Consider the following 21,769-nt stretch of genomic DNA (forward strand, 5'->3'; position numbering starts at 1 on the left):
AGACAAACAAATGGATGTTCAGACTGACACACTGACACAAAGGCAGTTACCTGGGTGTAGGTGGCAGAAATCTCCTCATTCAGCTCCTGGTGTTTTTTCACAGCTTCCTCAAGTTCAGCTGTTGCCGATGGCAACGATGCTTCAGCATAGGATTGAAGCCATGCCTCTGCTTTATGAAGGAACTGCATACACAGCCAGGTAGGACCACACAACAGGAACGCTATGAAGATGTACAGTAATCTCCTGCCTATTCACAGTTTGCTTTTGAAAATTCCGACCTTACGTCACAAGTCAAAATGGCGGTTTTATGCAGCAGTCGAGGAGGGTTTGAAGTCGGATTTATCCCACTCGGAGTGTCCCAGTTCTGCCCTCAAAGCATTTGAGGTAAATTTAAACAACAAAAATGGCTGATTTTGATGTATGTATTTACATTTGCCTTGAATGCTTTGAGGTCAGAGCTGGCATAATCCAAGTGGGATAAGTCCGATTTTCCACTTTCCTCAAATGCAGCATTTATCCTCGGTGAAATGATGCTCATTAAAAATGTTGGATCGTTGTAATTTGAAAATGTGATAAAATGGTGTTTGACTACTAGCTATAACAATATGCTTGGTTTGTATGCTAGTCACAGACAAAAGCAATACAATACGCAATAGAAATTAAGTGTTGCACTGTGGAAAGATCAGAAATGCCCGGCTGTTCGGAATTGTCATGAATTTACTTATTTGATTTTTTATTTATCTGTGGAGCATATCCTTGGCTATTTTTTGAAAAGCTCTCCGTCTTGGTGTTTTTGTGCTCTTTCTATAAGCCACAAAATGGCACCAAAGCCCTGAGTCCAAAGGGAGTTACACTTGAATTGACAGCAACCACATAGCTTTTCCTTAGGAAAGTCTACTTAGCTTAATGGTAACAAAGTCTACCTAGCTTAATGCTAACAATCTACTTAGCTTAATGCTAACAGTCTACTTAGCTTAATGCTATCAAACAGTCTAGCTAGCTTAATGCTAACAAACAATCTACTTAGTTTTATGTTAACAAACTACCTTATGTACCTACCTTATGCTAATAAAAATATAAAACGCCATCAACATGTTCTTGGTTAGCATCAATAGTCACAGTTTTGGAGCCCTACGAAGTCACTTTTACCGTAGTAGTAGAAGAAGTATTCTTTGTTTGCCTGCATGACTGTTTTATACTGCCTCCCCGTGGCCAAGGTGGGCACACCAGAAGGAGCAGCACAATTAATAACTATATGATTTTAAATCACCTGCTCTGCCCCTTGGTGGAAACCAGTTGCCATGGCTAACGTGTTGCTACGCTCTTCCAGAGCTGTGGTCAGTAGCTTCCAGTCTTCTTGTAGCTGTGAGGACACCGTGGCTATCCTCTCTGCCCCAAAATGACCAGCCTCCGCAAGCCTGGCTGCCACAGTAACCACACTGTCCACATTTACGCTACCGTTCTACACACACAGACAGACACACAGAAAGTGACATCAGCAAAGGGTGGAGCAGTCAAACACAAATACTGAGTGACTTCACATACCATCACATTTGAGGTGAAGTGCTGATGTTGTGTTTGCAAATCAACGGCATGCTGATGGTTCTGACCGACCTCCACCAGAGTCTGCATGAACAACTCCTTACTGTGGGCGATCCACTCGGACATCTGTTTTGGTGAAAATTTGACATGATTTGATGAAGCTTGATTTGTGGATTATTCACCAGACTTGTCCTTCTCACCTTCGTGGCATCCTGCTCAAAAAGGTGTAACTGGAGCGCCTGGTCCAGGTGGAGCTTCCTGTCGCTCCAGCTCTGCAGCAGGTGACTGCGAGCAACCTGCAGACGGTCGAGCAGAGAGGAAACTTTTGGTGCCACGCTTTGGAAGTCAGCCCCGCCTGACAGCCAGCTGCCATGGCTCCCGCCGCCGCTCTCGTTCAAGGTGTCTCCGTGGGAGGGGCCCAGGCGCATTCGCTGAAGCAAGCTCTTCCCCTCTCGGTCGAGGGCGTCAACCGGCGCTGTGGCGATGGTGTTTCGGAGGCGATTGTGTTCCTCGAGGATTCTGGAGGGAAGAAACGCTTACCATCAGCAATCAATACTCTTCAGTCTTTGTTCCTTTGACACGCTGGAGAGATTTAGGCAGCTAATCGATAAGCGGGATTCTCACTTCCGGGCGTCATCCACATCCTGTGGTTCTGGTAAGCTGGTCAGCCCAACTTCCAGCTGATCCAACTGGTTTAACAGTTGCGTGGCGGCCCCTGAGAACTCCTCCAGACCCAGACGCAACTCGGTCCACTCCACGTGATCATACTCCAATGAGCCACCGAGGTCAGACGTCAACTGAGAAGGGTCAACCAACCGGGACAGACCTTCGACGGACACTAGACTGGTCTGAAGATAAAATTGTGGATTTGTAACAAGCTTTAGTAGAAGTGAAGATGACATTAGTAAAAGTTGTCAGAAACAAAAGTTGAGGTACACAGTAAATTCTGTAGTGTAAATTTGACTCTATTAGAGTACATTTTGACACTATTTAGAGAGGGCCCAAAAAGACTCCGTTTTAGAGTAAACTAAGTGAGAAAAGAGTTCACTTATATGTACATTATCAATTGTAATGTTCACACATATATTCTGCACACACACACACACACATTCAGTATCATCCACCATAATATCATTTCAGTGTACCACGTACAACACACTGTTTCTCAGTTTACACTAGGAAGAGAGTAAGATGCAAAATTGAAAAAATAAACTAAAATCAAACATTCACAGGTTCTGTTCGAACTCGCGACCTTCAGCTTACCACCTGAGTTATGCTCCTACTACAGTTTGCTTTTCTCAAAGAGACCAAATACATCATTTTTGTTCTCTTGGAGGAGGATTCCATGCAATCATGGAATCAGCTGCAGCTGACATGAGCGATCTACTAGTATAAAGCAGGAGCTGCGTGGCTTAGGGAGTAGATCGGCTGTCTCCCAAGCTGAAGGTCGTGAGTTTGTTCCTACCTTGAGTCACTTTTATTTTTATTTTTCCAATTTTTTATTTTACTCTTTTCCAAGTGTAAATATTACTCTATAACTGAGTCTATTTGGTCCCTATTTAAATAGAGTCAAATTGACACTACAGAATTTACTGTGTAGTATTCTTGAAACTTGGATGGCATTAACTGTAAAAAAAAAAAAAAAAGAAGTAATATTTACTAAAACCTAAACCTAGTACAGTTTTTTCACTCAGAAATTCAAGTAACATTTACAAGGAGAGTTGGAGTGCATTTTCAAATTTCAAGTTTAAAAAAAAAAAAAAAAGAAGCTATGTAAGCATTGAGGACTGAACCCATGACCTTCAGCTTCGGTGAAAGCCACTCTACCACCTGAGCCATGCCACTCCTTCTGTATGTTAGAATCTTGCTGGAGTCAGGTGGAATCCTCGTACCTCCAAGAGCGGTTTTGTCTCATTTTGGACACCAACAATGTAGTATAGTGGCAAACAGCAAGGGTGGCATGGCTCAGGTGGTAGCAGGCATGAGTTCGTTCCTCAATGCTTATATACTGTATTGTTTTAAATAAATAAATAAATAAATAAATAAATACACTAATCAAATGTATTTAAAACTCTCCTTATAAAATGTACTTACAATTTTGGAGCAAAAAAAAAACTTTGTTAGGTTTTTTCAAGTAAATATTACTCCCCATTTTTACAGTGATATAGTAGTACCTCAAAGCTGAGCTTGGCACTGCCCAGGTTGGTCTTGTGTTTCTGCCAAAAGGTGTCCGGTTTGATGAGCAGTGCCGTGTGGATGTTGGAGGAAAAGGATTCCTGCAAAGTACGTAACACCGGCTTCACGCTGTCCCACTTACTACCACGCATGTCCACTACCACCGTGAACCCTCGTGCACGCACGTCCTCACTGAGACAGAGACACACAAGAGTGGCGGTCAATGCGGATGGACAGACATGCAGAGAGACGTCAAGACAAACAAGCGCACCTTGGTATAGTTGAGAGGTACGTAACCAGCCGGCTCAGATCTTCCTGTTTTATTCGCTCGTGGTTGGTCCTGGCTGGGAAAGTCAGGATTGGTCCTCCTCGTTTGTCACGTCCACCTGGACATTTAACTGGGGTGAAGACTAGATCAACCCAGAATGTCGCTAGCAGTGAACTTTACCTGACACAAAGGCCACCTTCTCTCTGAGCACTGTAAGGACGTCACCTGCCCGGACGCACTCGGCTTTAGCGGACCCTGGAATTCCAAGACACGTTGTTAGCGGTCCTGCCTACATTAGTGCACCAAACATGGCTTTGCCCCGGACCATGCCGGGCTCTGCTGCTGACAACAAAGCAGTCAGACTTGCTTGTAAGTGTGGGAGTTTAGCTAAGTGACTCATCATGAATGAGGTTTGCAGCGTGGACACGTCTTTGAGGAGCAACCATCAAAACACTCAATTAGCAACCAGAGTGATCCATCGGTTGTCAGTTTGAGCAGCAGACAGCGGATCAGTAATGGATGCACGCACGCACACAAACACACACTGAGTCAGTGATGAGCCCAAAATAACTGTGTTGTGGAGGGCTTCAGAGAAAGTTGCTCTAACTGTCAGGACTCATTAACCTGATTACACAACAAACATCATGAAGATGTCACTCTGACTTGAATGTGGCCTATAACTGCTTGAAGAGTCATCCACCCATTTTCCATAACATTTATCCTCATAAGGGTCATGCATGGGTGAGCTGCAGCCTATCTCAATTGACTGTGGGGGAGAGGTGGGTTACACCCCGCACTGGTTGTCAGCCAATCGCAAGGCAAACAAATATTCACACTCACGTTCACACCTCAGGATGATTTACAGTAAAATGCGAACATGCATGTTTTGGAACGTGGGAGGAAGACTGAGGACTTGGAGAGAACATGCAAACTCCACACAGGAAGGCCGGAGCTTGGATTGAAGCCCCCAGTCCCAGAATTGTGAGATGGAGGAGCTGCAAACCACTTGTCCACCACGCTGTTATGAAAAAAATAAAGGTGCCTCTCAGATATGATCTTTAGAAGTTAAGCACCACTGTGAAAATCAATGGAGTCCATAATTATATCGCCTCGAAGTCAGCTGAGGTTGCCATAATACGGTAATTAAAACGTGGTGGCCAATCAGAGAGCAGCATTCACACTGGCATTGGAGTACAAAAACTCGTAAATGGGCATGTGACCATTATATCCCGATAGCGTCTACAGTACGGTGCTCTGAGCGTACATCACACGCACGCGCGCGTACACGTCGTCCAAGTCAATGGGCGTATGTGAAGGCATCATGGCGATAAAGCAGTTCGCGCGCACGCTCACAATTCACACGCCCTACCTGCCGTCGCCAGGCCGTCCGGGCCCGTTTCTCCTGCTCCGTCCCCCGGATTCATCCTCCTCCTCCCTCGTCCTGCTCCTCCTCCTCCTCGTCCTCAGGCACTCTCCTCCGTTATATTCCGACGGTCACCTCCTCCCCTGCCTACCCGTCCATACCCGCGGCTTCACATCAGATGGGGCTCCCGAACTAAGCTAATATTAGTCCGCCGTAAGGGACGGATCCGTTCCCTTCCTCCCGGTAACGATCAGTGGGTCAGTGATGGTGCATTCTCCACGTTCAGCCTCGACAGTCTTCCCCCTTCTCCTCCTTTCTGCTGATTACGGTGATGCTCTCTACGGTGACGCCGCCGCGCGCCATTGCATCTCACGCTTCATCGTAAATGTTCACGTTACCGTTACCCAATGCACGTACCATCACACGAACCGGTATCTCGCCCCCCCACCCCCCTCCCACCTCCGTTCTCTCTTGATGATATCCTCGCTCGCTCGGTCCGTCGCCGAGTGGCCTTAGCGCGCATGCGCGCAGAGTGGCGCCGTGCACGAGGGCTGCACCAGCTGCTGGACGCGCGCACACACACACGCACACGATTCCGCGAACGTTTTATAGTAAAGCAGAATGATGTATTCGATTCAAGTCCATCTCTCTTTGTCTTCACAAGTATGTCAAGTCAATGTAGCGATTAGTGAGTGGTACTGTAAGCTACTGTATCGACCAGGACGCACTACGTTACCAGTCAGGCAAATTGCACTAGCAAATGACAATTACCCATATAAGTGCACCCAAAAGTAGTAAAAATGCCACTAATACAGTCGTTCTAGTGGACATATAAGAACAAAGATACTATCGTAGCCTACATTGACAATTCGCTGCACTAGTAGAACAATACTACTAGTGAGAACAATTGCACTAGCTGACAGTAGTGTATTCTACTAGTACAGAGGTGGAAGATAGCAGTGGTGCAAACATCAATAATAATGTTGTTCTACTGGTGTGCCATAATCAGCAATCAATCATTATACTAGTCAGCCGAATTGTTTTACATGTGAGGACAAAGAGCCAATACTAGACCACGGACAGACAATACAGCGAACTTGTGGAAAGACAAGGGTGGACTAGTAGAACTATATTTTACCAGTGAGGCAAAACTTTGTAGTAGTTGATAACTACTAGTACACAAAACTGCATTATTTGACAACTACTAGTGCGTCCAAGTTATTATAATAATATAGTAGTGAAAGGTATAGTTTAGTGGAAAAATCAGTCACTGGTAATTAGTGTTGTTCCGATACCGTTTTTTGGTCCCCGATACCTATTCCGATAACCAGCTTTGCAGTATCGGCTGATGCCGATACCATACGGAGGGGTTTTTTTCTCAACATGTAAGAGCTGTCCTGCCATTGGTTCAGAGCATTCAAGCGCCAATAGAATTTCTTAGATGCGGAATTGTCTTACTAGTGAGGACATAGTCCATTCCAGTACAGACAACTTGCACAATTATGGTAATATATAATTTAACGCAAGTAAATAGTACATTTGGGTCTATGGGGAAAATAACACTGTTATAATAGTACCCGTATGTTCGGTCAGGTGGTGTGGATATACACATGACCTTTCCTGCTCTTTTAATAAATCGAAAAATTTGATATTTTTATTTTTATTTTTTAAATATGTATAACTTTTAGGTTACTGAAGCAGCTGGCAATCACAAATGTAGTACAGATTCTACTAATGCTCTGTAAGAAAAAGAAAATCATCATAGTCTGACATTTAACTTATGACAACTAACTTGTGAATTTTCTTTAAAAGTTATCAAGTTTTGCACACATATTAACAAAATCTTTCAAGAGAGGCAACTAACATTGGTCTGTGGTGAATAAACGACCTCTAACGTCATCGTGGAGCGCCACCCAAGAGAACCAAATAATAGTCGCAGGATGATGACGAGCCCGTGTTGGTGTAGTTTAGCTTCACGTGCTAACGGTGCTAATGGACGGCTCTTAAAATACGTTTACATGTGAATGGTGTGACATTTGTAGTCGCTAATGGAGCGGTATAACGGTGCTAACGTGGCAGAATTTAAACCCACTTTGTTTCGTGAAGTGGAGAGTGTTTTATATTGTGTTATTGTTGGCGCGTTGAGCGTACAGTGAATTTGTATTTACTGTTTTTTTTAATCAGTATACTGTATAAAGGAACATAAAGAGGCTACAGCTACAATGGAGCAGAATGAGGAGGCTGTAATGCATCTGAAGCGACAATTGGAAGACACAAGTCTGAGTCCTGCTGACAGAATCAAGCTGCTGAATGATAATTTGAAGAGTGAGACCTTTACCATCTTTCTGTTACTCAATAAATTTGTGTCACAGGTGGGTAGAGTTGGCAAAAATGTACTCGAGTAAGAGTACTCTTAATTTAAAAATAATATGACTCGAGTAAAAGTCCTCTAAATAGTTATTTAAGTAGTTAAAAAAAAAGTTTTTTCTTTGCATGACTTACTGTTCTTTTTCATAGTCTGTGAGGTAAACCTATTAAATGTGAGGCCAAGAGTATTCTGCCTTTTCTGATTGTGTTTTGCATGGCTCTGTTTCTGCCATACTTGCTCCTGTGTGGTAGTGTGTCTATTGCCTGACTACGGTACATGTAATTGGTGAAATGGAGTCAAATGTCGTTTGAGGTTACTTTAGATTGGTGAAACAGGGAGCAGCCAAGCCAGAAATCTATGACAAACTAAAACAAATGGATTGCACAAGCCATAAAAGATAGATTAAAATCAAAGTAGCAAGCTGCATTCTAGCTCAATATAAATGGCTAGAGTAGTAATGAATCTTTCTTCTTATCAGAAAAAAATGAGTAAAAATTAAAAGGTTGGTTCTCATTTATTTGATGTGCTCTCTAGTTCTTCTTCTCTTTTTTGTTTTTTTAAATGTTGGCATCATCCCGGGGAAAAAAAGTAAATACTGTACAATCTTTAATCAAACCCAGAGTTTTTGAACATGGCGGCGGTCCAGAAGGACAGCAGTACGCTGACCAGAATCAAGTCTCTTTTGTATCAGAGTGGTATCCTGAGTCAATGTGTAACCCTCCTCACTCTGGATCCCCAAAAACTGCAAAGCATCTGGAGAGCTGCCATCACGCTTGCGTCACTCACAAGGCAAGTGCCAGACAACAGGCAAACAACCTTCTCTCTGCCTGTTGGACTACACTACTGATCTAACATTTCTGTCTGTCTGCTTGTCACTTTAGTTCCTGTTGTGTGGGAGTGGAGCCTGGTGAATTGTCCGAGACTTTTCATCGGCTTTTCCTGCCATCAGTCATGGATGGCCTCCTGTCATTGGCCAGTCATCTTGCGATGCGAGCAGAGGTGAGTTAGTGAGCAGACATATTTACCTGCCTATCGCGGATGACATTAAAAGGTATAACTGGCGTGTGCGATGCCAGTGTGTGTCTCTATTCAGGAAGGTGATGGACTCAGTCAGCTGGCTTTTGCAAGCGCACGTACAGCTCACCGCACAAGGTGAGAGTGCCTTCCTGAATATTGGAAATTGCCATAATAATCATCAATAATATCATTGATTTATAACTGTTCCAAAATTAGACTTTGGATGGGAGAACTGCAATTGAAATTAATTTAATGCCACTTTTTTGTTCTTAGTTCTCAGTTCTTCCCACTACGAAGTCATACAGGGCTGCGACGAGGTCACCATGTCACTGCTCTGTGTCCAGATGTGGATTAATATATGTACAGCAAGGAGGTAACACACCCACGCAGGAAATATTGTTGGGTATACGATATATTCCAGACCAAACTGTGATTGGTGAAAAAACGTAATATCGAGAGAACATCATGGAGACATATTTTAGTTTATTAGTTTAGTTATTAGTAGTTTTACCCCTTCCTCTTGCTTTGAACGAATTCAAACTTATTCAATCACACTTAAATTTATTAAAAGACAGTGTTTGAAGTATATTCCTGAATCCTGTTCTACTGTCTGGCTATTGTATAACGTGACTTTTTGGAGAAGAAACCTTGCTCAGTGCAGTTTTCCAAATAAGAGGCAGTGCATGCTTGCTTCAAGCTGTTTATTTGTTACACGCAGTTTAAGTTTGCTCTAAAAATGACATATAAACCTAAATAGAATTAAGCATTGTATATTTAAACACCTAATTCAACCAAACAATATATTAGTGATAGACCGATATGTTTTTTTTTTCCCCAAGGCCGATACTGATACAGATGCCGATTATTAGCAGTCAAGGAGACTGATAACCGTTATTTCAAGCCAATATTTATTTGCAGTAAAGAGAACATATAGTTTAAAAAAAAACAACAACAAAAAAAACAAGAAACTTATTCTTTTACTTACAGTTTTGTTTAAAAATCATTAAAAAAAAAAATGCAAAGAGCTTCCAGGATCATCAGCATGTTAAGCTAAATTAAAAACTAAGTATATGTCTATGTAAATAGTTCCATAAAGTTTTCTACTGTAAATAAAGTTTTGCAAAATTTAAACATAATGTCTTATTTTTTTAAATTGTACTGCTTGGACTGCTTTTTATATAGCTTTTTAACTAGTGCTAACGATTAAAATTTTTTAATCTGATTAATCACACTTTTTATTTTTGATTAATCACGATTAATCAGCTAAATTACTTGCATATTAGTGTAATATAAAATAAATGAAAAATACCGTAATATTTTGACAACGCATTTTATTATCTGAACGTCATTTTTAAACATTGATTAAATGCATGTACGCAATGGCATGCATGCGTGTATTGCTCAAAACATAACAGCATCATATCAATTGGTCGCAATTCAGCAATTATTAATTATTTAAATGCGAATTACTTTTGTTTAATCTAAAGTCCCGTCAGGGTGTTTTTCAAAGCGGAATTTACCACCGAGCAAATCAACTGGAGTCACCCCGCTCATTTTGGAACAACAGGCGTAGGAAATGTCGTGCATTCACCTAATCACTGACCTACGCAGCCTTCAATGTTACCATCCGCGGTTACGTTCAAGCCTCAAAGTGCGGTAAAAAATAAATAAATAGTGCGATTAATATGCGTTAATACGTGATTAATGTGACATTTTTCTGTGATTAATTAATCTATTAACGCTTCAACTTTGACAGCCCTAGTCCAAAGCGCTTTACAATTTAATGTTTAAAACTAAAAAGTGTCGGGAGTTCCCAGTGTTAACATCATTTATTTTTTCTAAAGTGAAAGTGTAAATAAATCCATAAATGAAAGTTCCCTTTATGTCACTGAGCGACAAATGAATGCGAATGTAGGCAATTTGGGGTTTTCGCCATGGCACGTAAAAGGTTTCAAAAGATCTTCGAAGAGCGTGGAAATTTGTCTGAATGTTCGAAATGTCTTTGTGACAACTAAAAACTGTCTGTGAACGTCTTACAAATCCTGATGAAAACCCTAAATTCGCTATGTTCGCAAGCATTCACCCCACAGTGAGATACCGGCGTTATCAACGTTCAGATTCGTAAAAAAAAAAAAAAATGCCAATGTTTGCCAAAATGCCAGATATCAGCACCAATAATCGGTGCGGCCAGTCAGCTAACGTAATACCATACCTTATAAGGTGAAACACCATAAGTAACAAATTACAATTGCTTAAAAATGATTGATATAGCAATGCTTTCATGGTAGTAACAACTTTATCTTTTGTTGTCAAAACATGCCTGTTAAAACATGTCCCTCCTGGTGTGTACAGTGACTTCCTCTCCAGTTTAAGCGATGACACCATCCTGCTGATGCTCAATGAGGCCGTTGGCCAATTAGCTGTGACCTCTGATGGTGCAGTGGGCGGAGCATCTGTCAGACTGATTCTCCACATGGCCAATCAGTTGCCTCTTCAGCCCTTCCTTCTCAACTTCAAAGGTTATGTGGCGATATCTCTTTATTTGCAACCTGCTGGATCCTCGCTCCTCTGTGCATGTTAGCTCCTCCCATCAGAGAGCGTATCAAGGAGATCAAGAGGCGGGACAAATGTTGACACAAATGTGATGTTCTCTCCTCAATGTTGTCAGTTCATGGAGATGTCTGTTTGTCTTTGCAGGTTTGGACAGCCTGTTAGACAAAGACTGGCGAGGACGGGGCTTTGACCAGGAAGTTGATCAGTTGATTGCAATTACCCAGTCTCAGGAAAGCACTGTGAGTCACCTGCGGGAGTCTCCTTGTCTGTTCACTCGCTGTCTATCTGTCTTTGCTGACACCCGTCTATCTCATCTAGGCTTCTGTTGACCGTGAGCGAGCGGCGTGTGTGATTCAGGCAGCCTGGAGATCGTACCTGACCAGACGTAGAATCAAGACTCTCGGCCGAGTGGTTTCCATGCTGCAGCTTTGCTTCAGGTGTGTCACATGGAGAGATAGACCGATATGGTATTTTCTTGGCCGATACCGGTAACTGATATTTGAAACCGATATTCATTTTCATTAAAAATGAGGGGTGGAATATTAATATTAAAATTTTTTTAAATACAAATGCCAAAATTGTCTTAGACAATATACTTCATTTTAAATTACTACAAAATGTTCAGGTAGCTCCCAAGGTTATCAGTATGTCTTAAAAAGTTAAATGGAAAAAGAAGTAAATACCATAGCTGTTTTATTTTTGTTTTTTGTTTTTTTTAAAAAACAACAACAACAACAACAACAAACCCTGAAACCTTAAACTTTAATTCTCAGGGTCAGCAGCATCTCTTATAAAGTTTAATGAAAAATTAAATAGTTTCCTGAGATTAAAATGGTTTTATTTTTACCTTTTATCGGCCATCAGATTTGAAAAAAGGCCGATACCGATATTTGTCAAAATGCCCAATATCAGTGCTGATAATCGGCCTGATTATCGGTCTATCCCTAGTCACATGATTAACTCATTTGCTCCCGAAAAACGTATAAATACGTTCTATTTTAAGTGTCCCAAAGACGTATTTATGTTTCTTCATGTTTTTTTTATGCTAGAAAATACAAAAGGCTTTTTGATGCAGCCTCTCAACTGCAAAGAACGGTTGAAGAAATGGTAGTAACTTATTACACAAACGGCCAGCAGGTGGCAGCAGAGCAAAGGAAATCAACCAGTTGAAAAAAAAGCTCAATTACTCACAATTAATAAATAATACAAAACAATAAATAGATTTGTGAAAAATGATGAAACTTAGCTATATTCTAATGCTAATTTCTGCAAAACGGAAACAGATACATATATTTTTTTGTTCCTGATGAAAGAAGAGACTAATCTTTCTTTTGGTAGGTTTGTAGTGATGGGAACATAATTCACCCATGGAACGTTGGGACGAAGGGGGCGTTCCGGGTGGGAGGAGTTGGTTAGGATGAAAGGATGAAAGGAGGAAATGTTATTTGGCCTGTTAGCCTCCAGCAGAGTAGGGAGTTGTTGTTAAACACTGAGAAGCTGATGTCAATAAAACGCCAGTCTTTGGCTCCGGGCTTCAACACTCCGCCTCCGACTCCCGTCACTACTCTCTACAGGTTCCATATTTTTATAGCAATAGAACACAATATTCTGTGGGCCTTGCAAAATCAGTCAAAAAAAAACAGTAAATTTGCCGGGAGTGAAGGGGGTTGCTTCAGTCAAAATGGTTGGGAGGGAATGAGTCAAAAGCAATAATTCCAACAACTAAACTTAAATGAATTAAAGTCGGGTAATAATCTCCCAGCAATAATTAAAAGAAGACTGAAAATATTGAGAGAGGTGTTAATAAAGTGTGTCTGTATGTGTGTGTCAGAGCTCGCAGAAGACAGCAGCAACAGAAGAGGGATGCACAGCGGCAGCAAGAGGAGTTGAATTATCAGGTTAATACACACACACAAACACACGCAAACCTAGCATACATCTGCAGCACCCAAGATGACTGTGGGGGTGTGTTTGTGGGGGTGCGTGTGTGTGCATGGCGTGTTCGTGTAGGTGTGTCTGCAGCGTCAACAGGCAAGGACAAAGTTCCATCAAAAACAGAAAGAACTGCTGCAGCGTCTACCTCCTGGTATAATTACACACACGCTCACCCCCACATATGCAAGGTGGGAGGAAGCCACATATGTCATGAATATAATAGATAGTTAGGGATGTAACGATATCCAAACATCACGATACGATATTATCATGATATGAAGGTCACGATACGATAATTATCACGATACGGTGGGGGGTTGGTGATATTTAAAAAAGATCACAATATTGTAAACAAAAAACAAAAAAACAAAAAACAAAAAAATATCATGCTTTTTTACATAACAGCAATGTATATAAACGACCGACAATCTCTCATAACAATATTGAGGTACTTACTTGCTAATGCAAGCACACATTGACAAACTACGTTCCCCTTCATCTGACAATTAGCATAGATTTTAAACATAGAAGGCTAAAACATCCACAATGAAAATTAAATTACACTAATAATCTAGCCACTAGAGGGTGCTAGAACTGCACAAATGGAAATCAACTTGACTTTTTAAACAGATGTGTTCCTTTTAAATATTGTGAACATGACGACGATTTTGTGGCAGTTTTAATATCACGATATCACGATATTGCCCTTATCGTTACATCCCTAATAGATAGTTGTGATATTTAAAAAAAATGACAACAGAAAATGATTTTGATGCTTTTCCCACCATTAAGATGTCTTATAATCTGTACAACTTAATTGGGGGGAAAATTGCTAGGGAGAGTAAAAATAAACTGCAATAATGTGGTTGCAAAAGTGTGCACACCCACTTATAACTGTGATTTGACTAAGTTTAGGATTCACCAAACGTTAAATGGGAGTCAGCACACAACTGCTGCCATCTGATTAACCTCGGTTTAGCTGTTCTAGTAGGCTTTCCTGACATTTTTGTTTTTACTGATACTAACACTGACTGACTGCTATTTCAAATTGTTCATAATTCTCTCTACCTTGATTGTTGCCCCCAGTTTCATCTGTGCAAAAACAGCCCTGAAGCTTTATTTGCATAAAAACTTCAGGCTACTTCTAAATAGCCCCAATAAATAAATAAATCAGGAGAGGACTACTTCAACAACTGATTATTATTTGGGGTTAATCGGGGCCACTTTCAAATGTAAACAAGTCATGAAGTTCAAATCCCATGAATACTAAGTCAAGTCGAGTCTTAGACAAGCAAATCCCAAATTTGGCAATTGACTTGAGTCAAGTCATGTGACTCAACCATTTCTCACACAAAACATTCGCCACACGCATACATGCTCTTAACTCCTTTTCCTATCCAGACCAGGTGCAGCCGTACCTGCTCGAATGCGAGTTCCGTGCAGCCATTTTGATCCAGAGCGCCTGGCGAGGCTTTCTAGCCAGACGACGCGTTGACTCGCAACGACCTACATTGAGACTTGCGCACGCACAGCAGCATGCTGCCAGGACCCTGCAGAGAGCTGTATGCATGCATTTTTTAATGTTTATTTTGTATTTAAAAAAAACAACAACAGCATACTGTTAATACAAGTACACTTGTGAGGGCAAGAAAAGACAAAGCAAACAAAAATACTAACGGAAGCAAACCATTAATGAAATCAACACGAGAATGTTAGACTGTAGTCAACCCAATCCTTTGTAATGAATGACATGCTTACACATGTTTGAAAAGTAGTAGAAAGAAATATAAAGTTATCCATTCCTCAATATGTCAAATATTCTTTGTCATTTTCATGTAATATTTTTTAACACACAATATAATTTAACCCTTTTCTTGCCATCAACGTAAATTAACGTCAACAGAATTCCCAACGAGTACCGCCATCAACATTAATTGGCCTCATATACATTCCCCCAATGGGCAGCACAATGTCTTGGGCATGAATGAGCTAAAAAAATAAATGAATAAACAACACCTACTAATTATGGCCACCAGATGGCAGCATTGTATCTCTTTTCAATGGGATCAAGTGATCAAAGCAATTTAAATGAGGTGACAACATGGCGGATCTTAGGAAGTACTTTTTATAGGATGATGTGAGTGATCAAAGTGATTTTCGCATTAAATCTAATTCACAGAAAGTCACTAAACAAAAAATATTAGTGTCAGGTCACTGTTGTGCAGAAAATTTATCTTTTCACAAAAAGCTCGTTTTCTCCATTATAGCTTCGTGTCACTCAAATTGATTATTGGCTATTTTCAAATGGTGATTACTAGGTAAAGGTACAAGGTAAAATCATACTTTTTTTTTTTTTTTTCTTTTTCCTAACGAGAGAATGCTATCTACAATGTTTACATAGCTATAGCACACAATATTCTGTTTACCTTGAAAGATGAGGGAAAATGCTCAAAATCAGCGAGCACTGTAGGGGTTGTGTTTTTGGATAACGTTTGGCAGCAAAATAGTTTTCAATATTATATACAGTTTGATAGCATTTGAATTTGTGTGTGACTGGCACTGCCACCTTTCAGGTCCGTCGCTTTCTCCAAGAACGTCGGGCAGCTAAAGTCTTGGCCTCTGGACTTTGCTGGATTGGCCATGAGGGTTTGACAGATAGCAAGAGGGCATTGTTAAAGAGACAGGTGGAGGAATACATCAATCTACATCCAGTAAGTTGTTTGACATTGAATTACCTTTACACAGGGACACTGTACCACTGCTGAGCGCTAATATATATAAATGTGTATATGTATATAGTCAATTGGGGTGAGTCGTCAGCAGTGTGATCAACTCCACGTCGACGTGCAGTGGCGGCTGCAGGCGTTACTGCAACAGGCAGTGCGACAGAAGTGGGAGGAGCACAAAATGGCATCCTTGTTAGCTCACACTCACACTCAGCTGGATCTACTCAAAGGTTTGTTGGCGTCTTTGCAATTGGTTCATTGTTTGGTGTTTGAAAGTGATAATTGTCAGGACACACCAGCCGTGGCATCTGTATGATTTGAATGTTTTCTTTTCATTGTTAAAACAAAGTTTGCAAGTTACTGATGGTCCAAAAATAGAAAATGGTGTGACGAGACTGAATTTGTTTTTAATATTTCATTGAAAATGGACAGAATGAATGAGAAGATCAATGTCTGCATGTGTGCTCTGAGATTGACTAGAAAGATGGGAAAGTCTCGCCTTGAGCCGTCATGTGATTTTCTCTCTCTTCCTCCGCAGATGCCCCGCCCCTCTCTGCTGTCACGGCGAACGATATCAAGTCCTTCCTGAGCCCTTCTGGTACCGTCGCCAAACGGGCTCGTGATGCCCACAATGCCAGGCTACAGGCCAACAGGCTGCCCTGGTGGCGAACTCTTGGGGAGACGACCGAAGGAGTCAAAGCAAAGGAGATGCAACTTGGCGGAGTGGACACCAGCTGATGAACCGTCATATTAGTTATTGTATACTCTACTTGAAATTGCTATTGAAATGTTAAATAAATGTACATTTTTTTGTGTGTTTTGAGTTTGCTGTCCTTAATGTTTATTCTTCAGTCTCAACCAAATAAAATGCTTTGTGTGTGAGAGACGATTTCAAGTTTGTGCGAGGATGTGGTCTGGCACCGAAAACACACTCAGTCGTGTATTAAGATGAAAATGAGATGACAGTTGTATGAGTTTCGAAAGCAGCAGGCTGTAATGCTTTTGTTTGCAAGAACTTTTATGTTTCCATGCCATCAATATTTACAGTCAGTAGTGGCTCAAATATTTAACGGTCAATTCTTAGCTGACCCCCTGCACAAAACGTGTTACTACTTCTGCGTCTGTCCACCTTTGCCGAGGACGTTCTTGAAGAGCGTGGCCAGAGGTCTCTCCTCATTCTCGTCCCAGGTCTTCAAGAAGCCACCGTAGCGTTTACTGGCAGGCGGGCTGCTCCAGCGAAAGTGCTTCATCTTGTAGGAGCCGTCTTTCTTCTGGACTCCGTCCTCCCCCATCACCTCATCTTCCCCCGCAGCTGCTGGAGGCTCGTTGGGCAACTCGCGCCTCATCTCCCCGGGGAAAACTTCACTCGACTCTTCTTCCACGCCGTTGGACGTGTACACTTTAATGGGACGGCGTTTTCGGCCTACGGGCTTCCCCCAGCGGAAATGCTCCATGGAGTAAGAGCGCTTGGCAAGGAGGGAGGTGTCAGTGTCAGGCACGGGGGGAGGAAGTTGGGGGTCCGAGTTGGGGTTTAGGTCGGCATGACATAATTGCAGACACTCCTGAAGTGAAGTGATGTAAACACCAATAAATTAAAATTGCACTTTGTCAGGATGACGACACTTGTGTTTTACCATCATGCTCTTTGAGTCCTGGCAACACTGACTGGCGGCTCCTTTGGCCACGCCCACAAGCACCACGGTCACCAATAGCCATGCAGGACACATCCTCCTGCCAAAAAAACAAAATATGGTAAAAGAAGCCCTGATTCATCTCCTGTAATAAAGTAAAAACAGAAATGTGTTGAGGTACAAAAGTAAACAATGATATTTGTAATGTGTCTTTAATTGGGACACATTTCACATAGCTAGCTACTTTACAATGCTAGCTAGCATTGGCTGGATTGTTTTGTTGTTGCCTATAACGACATTTTCCCATAAACTTGTGAACTGACTAACAATATATATATATATATATGGATGATTGCTGGGTTCTTATATATATATGTATATATATATATGTGTATATATATATATATATATATATATATATATGTGTATATATATATATATATATATATATATATATATATATATACATATATATATATATATATATATATATATATATATATATATATATATATTAGGGGTGTGAATTGCCTAGTACCTGACGATTCTATTCGTATCACGATTCACAGGTCACGATTCGATTCGATACCGATTAATCCCGATACGAATTTATAAGTCGATTGTTGCGATTTTTTTTCATTCAAATTTAGAAAATACTAATACTAATACAGTAAGCTTGTAGAGCGTAATATTTATATGAAAATGTATTATTTATTTATCTGAAATTTCAGTCTTATAGAGGTTGTAATCATTTTCATGTTTGAACAGCATTAAAATAAAATATTAAGGCTTAATGTTCCGTTCATATAACATTCTTCCATGCTCAAGGTGTGAATCCTAACCCGAAGTCAGACGTTTTGTTGAATATTTTTCCATTAAAAATGGAAGTTTAAAAATCGATTCACACACACACACATACAAAAAAGGCAATGATGATAAGACGTTGAATCGGTAAGACTACCGAATGAACAATTCTGAGCTCTTAAAAAAAAAAAATAAAAAAAATAAAAAAAAAAAAAAAATTAAAAAAAAAAAATTATTGAATCGATTCGAGAATCGCGCGATGTAGTATCGCGATATATCGCCGAATCGATTTTTTTTAACACCCCTAATATATATATATATATATATATATATATATATATATATATATATATATTAGTGCTGTCAAAGTTAAGCGTTAACTAATTAATTAATCACAAAAAAATTATCGCATTAATCATTGTTTTGCCAGAGATTAATCACACTATTAATTTTGACCGCAGATGATCCTTTTTAGCCGACAGCAGATGGTTACATGGTACATGTACACATGGTACATGCATTAAAGTAAAGCATTTAATAAATGTTTACATATGCCATAGGTATTTTTTCCCATTTTTAAATTATGCAAATAACTAATTGATTAGAAAAAGCAGGATGAACGTGTGCAGTGGATATAAATTTTTGAAGACTTCCTCATAACATTAAATGTCGAAAAAATTAACACATAACAGGTGTGCTTCAAATTTAGCGGGCAAAATATGTTGGGAAAAAAAAAAAACTTTTTAAGTCAGTGATTAATCATGATTAATCAAAATTCTAAAATGTGATTAATCTGATTAAAAAATTTAATCGTTTGACAGCTCTAATACACACTCACACACACACACACACACACACACACACACATATATATATATATATATATATATATATATATATATATATATATATATATATATATATATATATATATATATATATATATATATATATGTATGTATAATGTAAGTCATGAGAACAAAAAAACAATTTATGTTTTCACACAGGACAGAGAATTTTTGATTTCCTCAGTATCTCAGTCAATTCAATTTGGCTCAGCAGTAGTTGAGATATCTTTTTAACATTGTCCACGAATGTTGTAAAAAAGTAGCTGCCTGTTTGGAATAAGTGTAGTATAAGTCCAGATATTTGTTTTCAAATGGAGTAAGTCTACTGTAAAACTAAAAAGTCATCAGAAAAATACTCAGGTTATGTTCAGAAATATACTCTATTTGTACTTTGTTAATTCCCACCACTGACACACACGTCACTTCACGAATTACTTTTCTGGCATGTTGTGGCATCTTCCATTTAGATAAAAGTTGTGATTTACCGCCATACATCGTCTGCATCCCAGTTCTGAGTTCAACTCAACTCAAGGTTATAGGTTGAAATCAAGGCCTTCCTGTGTGGATAGCTGCAAATTAAAATTGAATCTAAATTGTCCATCAAAGTTGTTTCTTTGTCTTTATGTATTCTGCAATTGACTGAAGACAAGTCCAGGGTGTCTTGTTTTAAAGTTTATTTTTGGTTTTGGTGTTTTGCTTGACTAAGTTGACGCCATAAGTCACTGAAGATATTGTAGTTTTCCATGCAGGTGGGATGGATAACAATTCCCACTCAGTGACGGTGATAACCAAAGTGAGTATAAATTGTTATCCAATGTCGATTGACCAGCGACCAGTCCAGGGTGTTTCCTGCATCTCCCCCAGAGTGAAGTGGGATAGAGTCCAGCTCACCCACAACCGTAAAGAGGTATGAAAAAGTGAGTACTAGATTTTCTTCTTGATATGACTACCTTATGTTGTTTATTTTGAACACTCAATCGACAAGAAAAGATCCACATAAGTCAAGAGAATTTAACACAATGAAAGAAGGAAAACAATCAAAGTAAGTCTTACCTCTGGTCTGTCTGTTATTTGATGATTGCTGGGTTCTTGGATCCTCCTGGATCAGCCCACTTTTATATTGTCTGCCAAGGGCAAGGGCACACATACACACGTAAACCCACACGCACAAGAACGTCATCGCTAGTCTTTGTTTGACGATTATTTGCGGATTAATTGACCATGTGACAAAAGCATCACTAACGGGCATCACTTCATCATGGAAACCAAACAAGTTATGAAAAAAAAAACATTTTGCTGTTATGTGTACTGGTAAATGTCAAATATTGTATTGCGTAGATTAACACCAGGCTGTTATGTCGTCAATGGGATTTTAACCTGCAAACCGAGGTGTGCGGTTACACGCTTGCACACCTGCTGCCGTGGCGTTCTTTTGTCTGCAGGCTCAGCATCTCTCAATGAGATTGGCCATGCCTCTGCAGGGTTCAGTACTTTACTTCGGAGATTTTCAAATTCACTTTCAAACTGAAATATTTTTCAAGCTTTACATCCTGGAAGTGCTACTAAAGTGTTCCACACCTTCACCCAACTGACTGAAACACAGAATATTTCCCTTTTTATACAGATTCTGTTCATTTGAAGTTATGTTTCCCTCATACCTGATATTGTAGGACTCATCAGTGATTATTTTTCTTTTTTCTTTCATAGATTTATTTGGGGTGCAATAAAAAACGATTTGAATCAGAAAATCAGATTTGATGAACTCAATCGGATCATTACACCACATGTATCTTCGAGATGCATACTGAATCATCTTTTATAAAAGATGTAAACCAGATATAAATTGATATACATCGGTTTGACATTGCTGATGATTGGTCAACGGTTGTTTCTTTTAATTTAATTAGCAGAAATTTTGAGAGCTTTTACATGCTTTTGCATTTTGTTAAACATGGCCTGTTGAGCCTTTGCATAAATTATGGGTGCGACTTCCGGTATGAACCGGAACTGGCATTTCGACTCCACTTTCTATAGACGTAAACAATGTGGGAACAGTTGGCACAGCTTATAAGTGAAAACATTTCAGTCACACTACCTACTTATGGAACCAAATAAGAGGTGACATTAAAAAGTGTCCAGCGACAACAATGTTGCGTGTTCAGCAACCTTGTGACCTCTTGAGTGCTTGAGACTGTGAGGCAATGAGCAATATCAAACGCTCTGAGGCATACAATTACCTACACAGTAATATAGTTGGTTGCATTTTGTGAAAAGAGGCTATGAAGCAGTTTAGTGTTTACAATTCTTCAATTATGTTGTATAACGGCTCAACCAAATAATAACAAACACTGCAACACGCACGTAGACCATTTAGAATGTCTTCCACTTCTTTTAAAGGCCATACGTACCTTTCCTCCCAAAATACTTTTGCCGCTAATGGAACACGTGGCGCCATTAGCCCTTCCTGTGGCCTTGAACGTCCCTGACAAACAGATACATGGAGGAGACGACGGGAACCAAGTAATGGCTCTTAGACCAA

The 21,769-nt window shown here is 40.1% G+C and overlaps 3 protein-coding genes across 7 annotated transcripts in view; 1 reads left to right on the forward strand and 2 right to left on the reverse strand.

Moving 5' to 3' along the window:
• The window catches only part of LOC144014423 (kalirin-like), a 37,134-nt gene extending 31,250 nt beyond the window's left edge, over nt 1–5,884 (reverse strand). For 3 of the 4 annotated variants that reach the window (XM_077514285.1, XM_077514283.1, XM_077514282.1), the window contains exons 1-9: nt 5,355–5,866; nt 4,166–4,240; nt 3,989–4,103; nt 3,717–3,909; nt 2,167–2,390; nt 1,743–2,061; nt 1,546–1,668; nt 1,271–1,462; nt 51–182 (exon numbers count right to left, since the gene is read on the reverse strand). In XM_077514285.1, coding sequence (XP_077370411.1) covers nt 51–182; nt 1,271–1,462; nt 1,546–1,668; nt 1,743–2,061; nt 2,167–2,390; nt 3,717–3,909; nt 3,989–4,103; nt 4,166–4,240; nt 5,355–5,409 — 1,428 coding nt within the window. In that variant the 5' untranslated portion in view covers nt 5,410–5,866. Of the gene's footprint in view, nt 1–50; nt 183–1,270; nt 1,463–1,545; nt 1,669–1,742; nt 2,062–2,166; nt 2,391–3,716; nt 3,910–3,988; nt 4,104–4,165; nt 4,241–5,354 lie in introns of all 4 variants that reach the window. The other variant, XM_077514281.1, reaches the window with a different exon arrangement.
• A 1,377-nt stretch (nt 5,885–7,261) lies between these two features.
• iqcb1 (IQ motif containing B1) lies at nt 7,262–16,836 on the forward strand. 2 transcript variants are annotated; one of them, XM_077514291.1, is made up of 14 exons: nt 7,262–7,673; nt 8,337–8,505; nt 8,598–8,715; nt 8,793–8,868; nt 9,007–9,106; nt 11,086–11,252; nt 11,431–11,525; nt 11,605–11,723; nt 13,118–13,184; nt 13,297–13,372; nt 14,623–14,783; nt 15,795–15,932; nt 16,021–16,177; nt 16,486–16,836. In XM_077514291.1, exons 1-14 carry the CDS (start codon nt 7,571–7,573, stop codon nt 16,683–16,685), a joined length of 1,746 nt encoding a protein of 581 aa, XP_077370417.1. In that variant the 5' UTR covers nt 7,262–7,570; the 3' UTR covers nt 16,686–16,836. The 2 variants fall into 2 exon arrangements, with proteins under 2 accessions (XP_077370417.1, XP_077370418.1); XM_077514292.1 differs by having other exon boundaries at nt 7,575–7,720.
• Nucleotides 16,837–16,947: 111 nt separating this feature from the next.
• On the reverse strand, nt 16,948–20,349 carry pomca (proopiomelanocortin a). The gene is made up of 3 exons (XM_077514297.1): nt 20,284–20,349; nt 17,582–17,678; nt 16,948–17,509 (listed from the first exon to the last, which is right to left on the reverse strand). Exons 2-3 carry the CDS (start codon nt 17,672–17,674, stop codon nt 17,057–17,059), a joined length of 546 nt encoding a protein of 181 aa, XP_077370423.1. The 5' UTR covers nt 17,675–17,678; nt 20,284–20,349; the 3' UTR covers nt 16,948–17,056.
• Nucleotides 20,350–21,769: the final 1,420 nt, after the last annotated feature.

This window comes from Festucalex cinctus, chromosome 2 (assembly GCF_051991245.1).
Source record: "Festucalex cinctus isolate MCC-2025b chromosome 2, RoL_Fcin_1.0, whole genome shotgun sequence".
In the NCBI taxonomy this organism is placed as follows: Eukaryota; Metazoa; Chordata; class Actinopteri; order Syngnathiformes; family Syngnathidae; genus Festucalex; species Festucalex cinctus.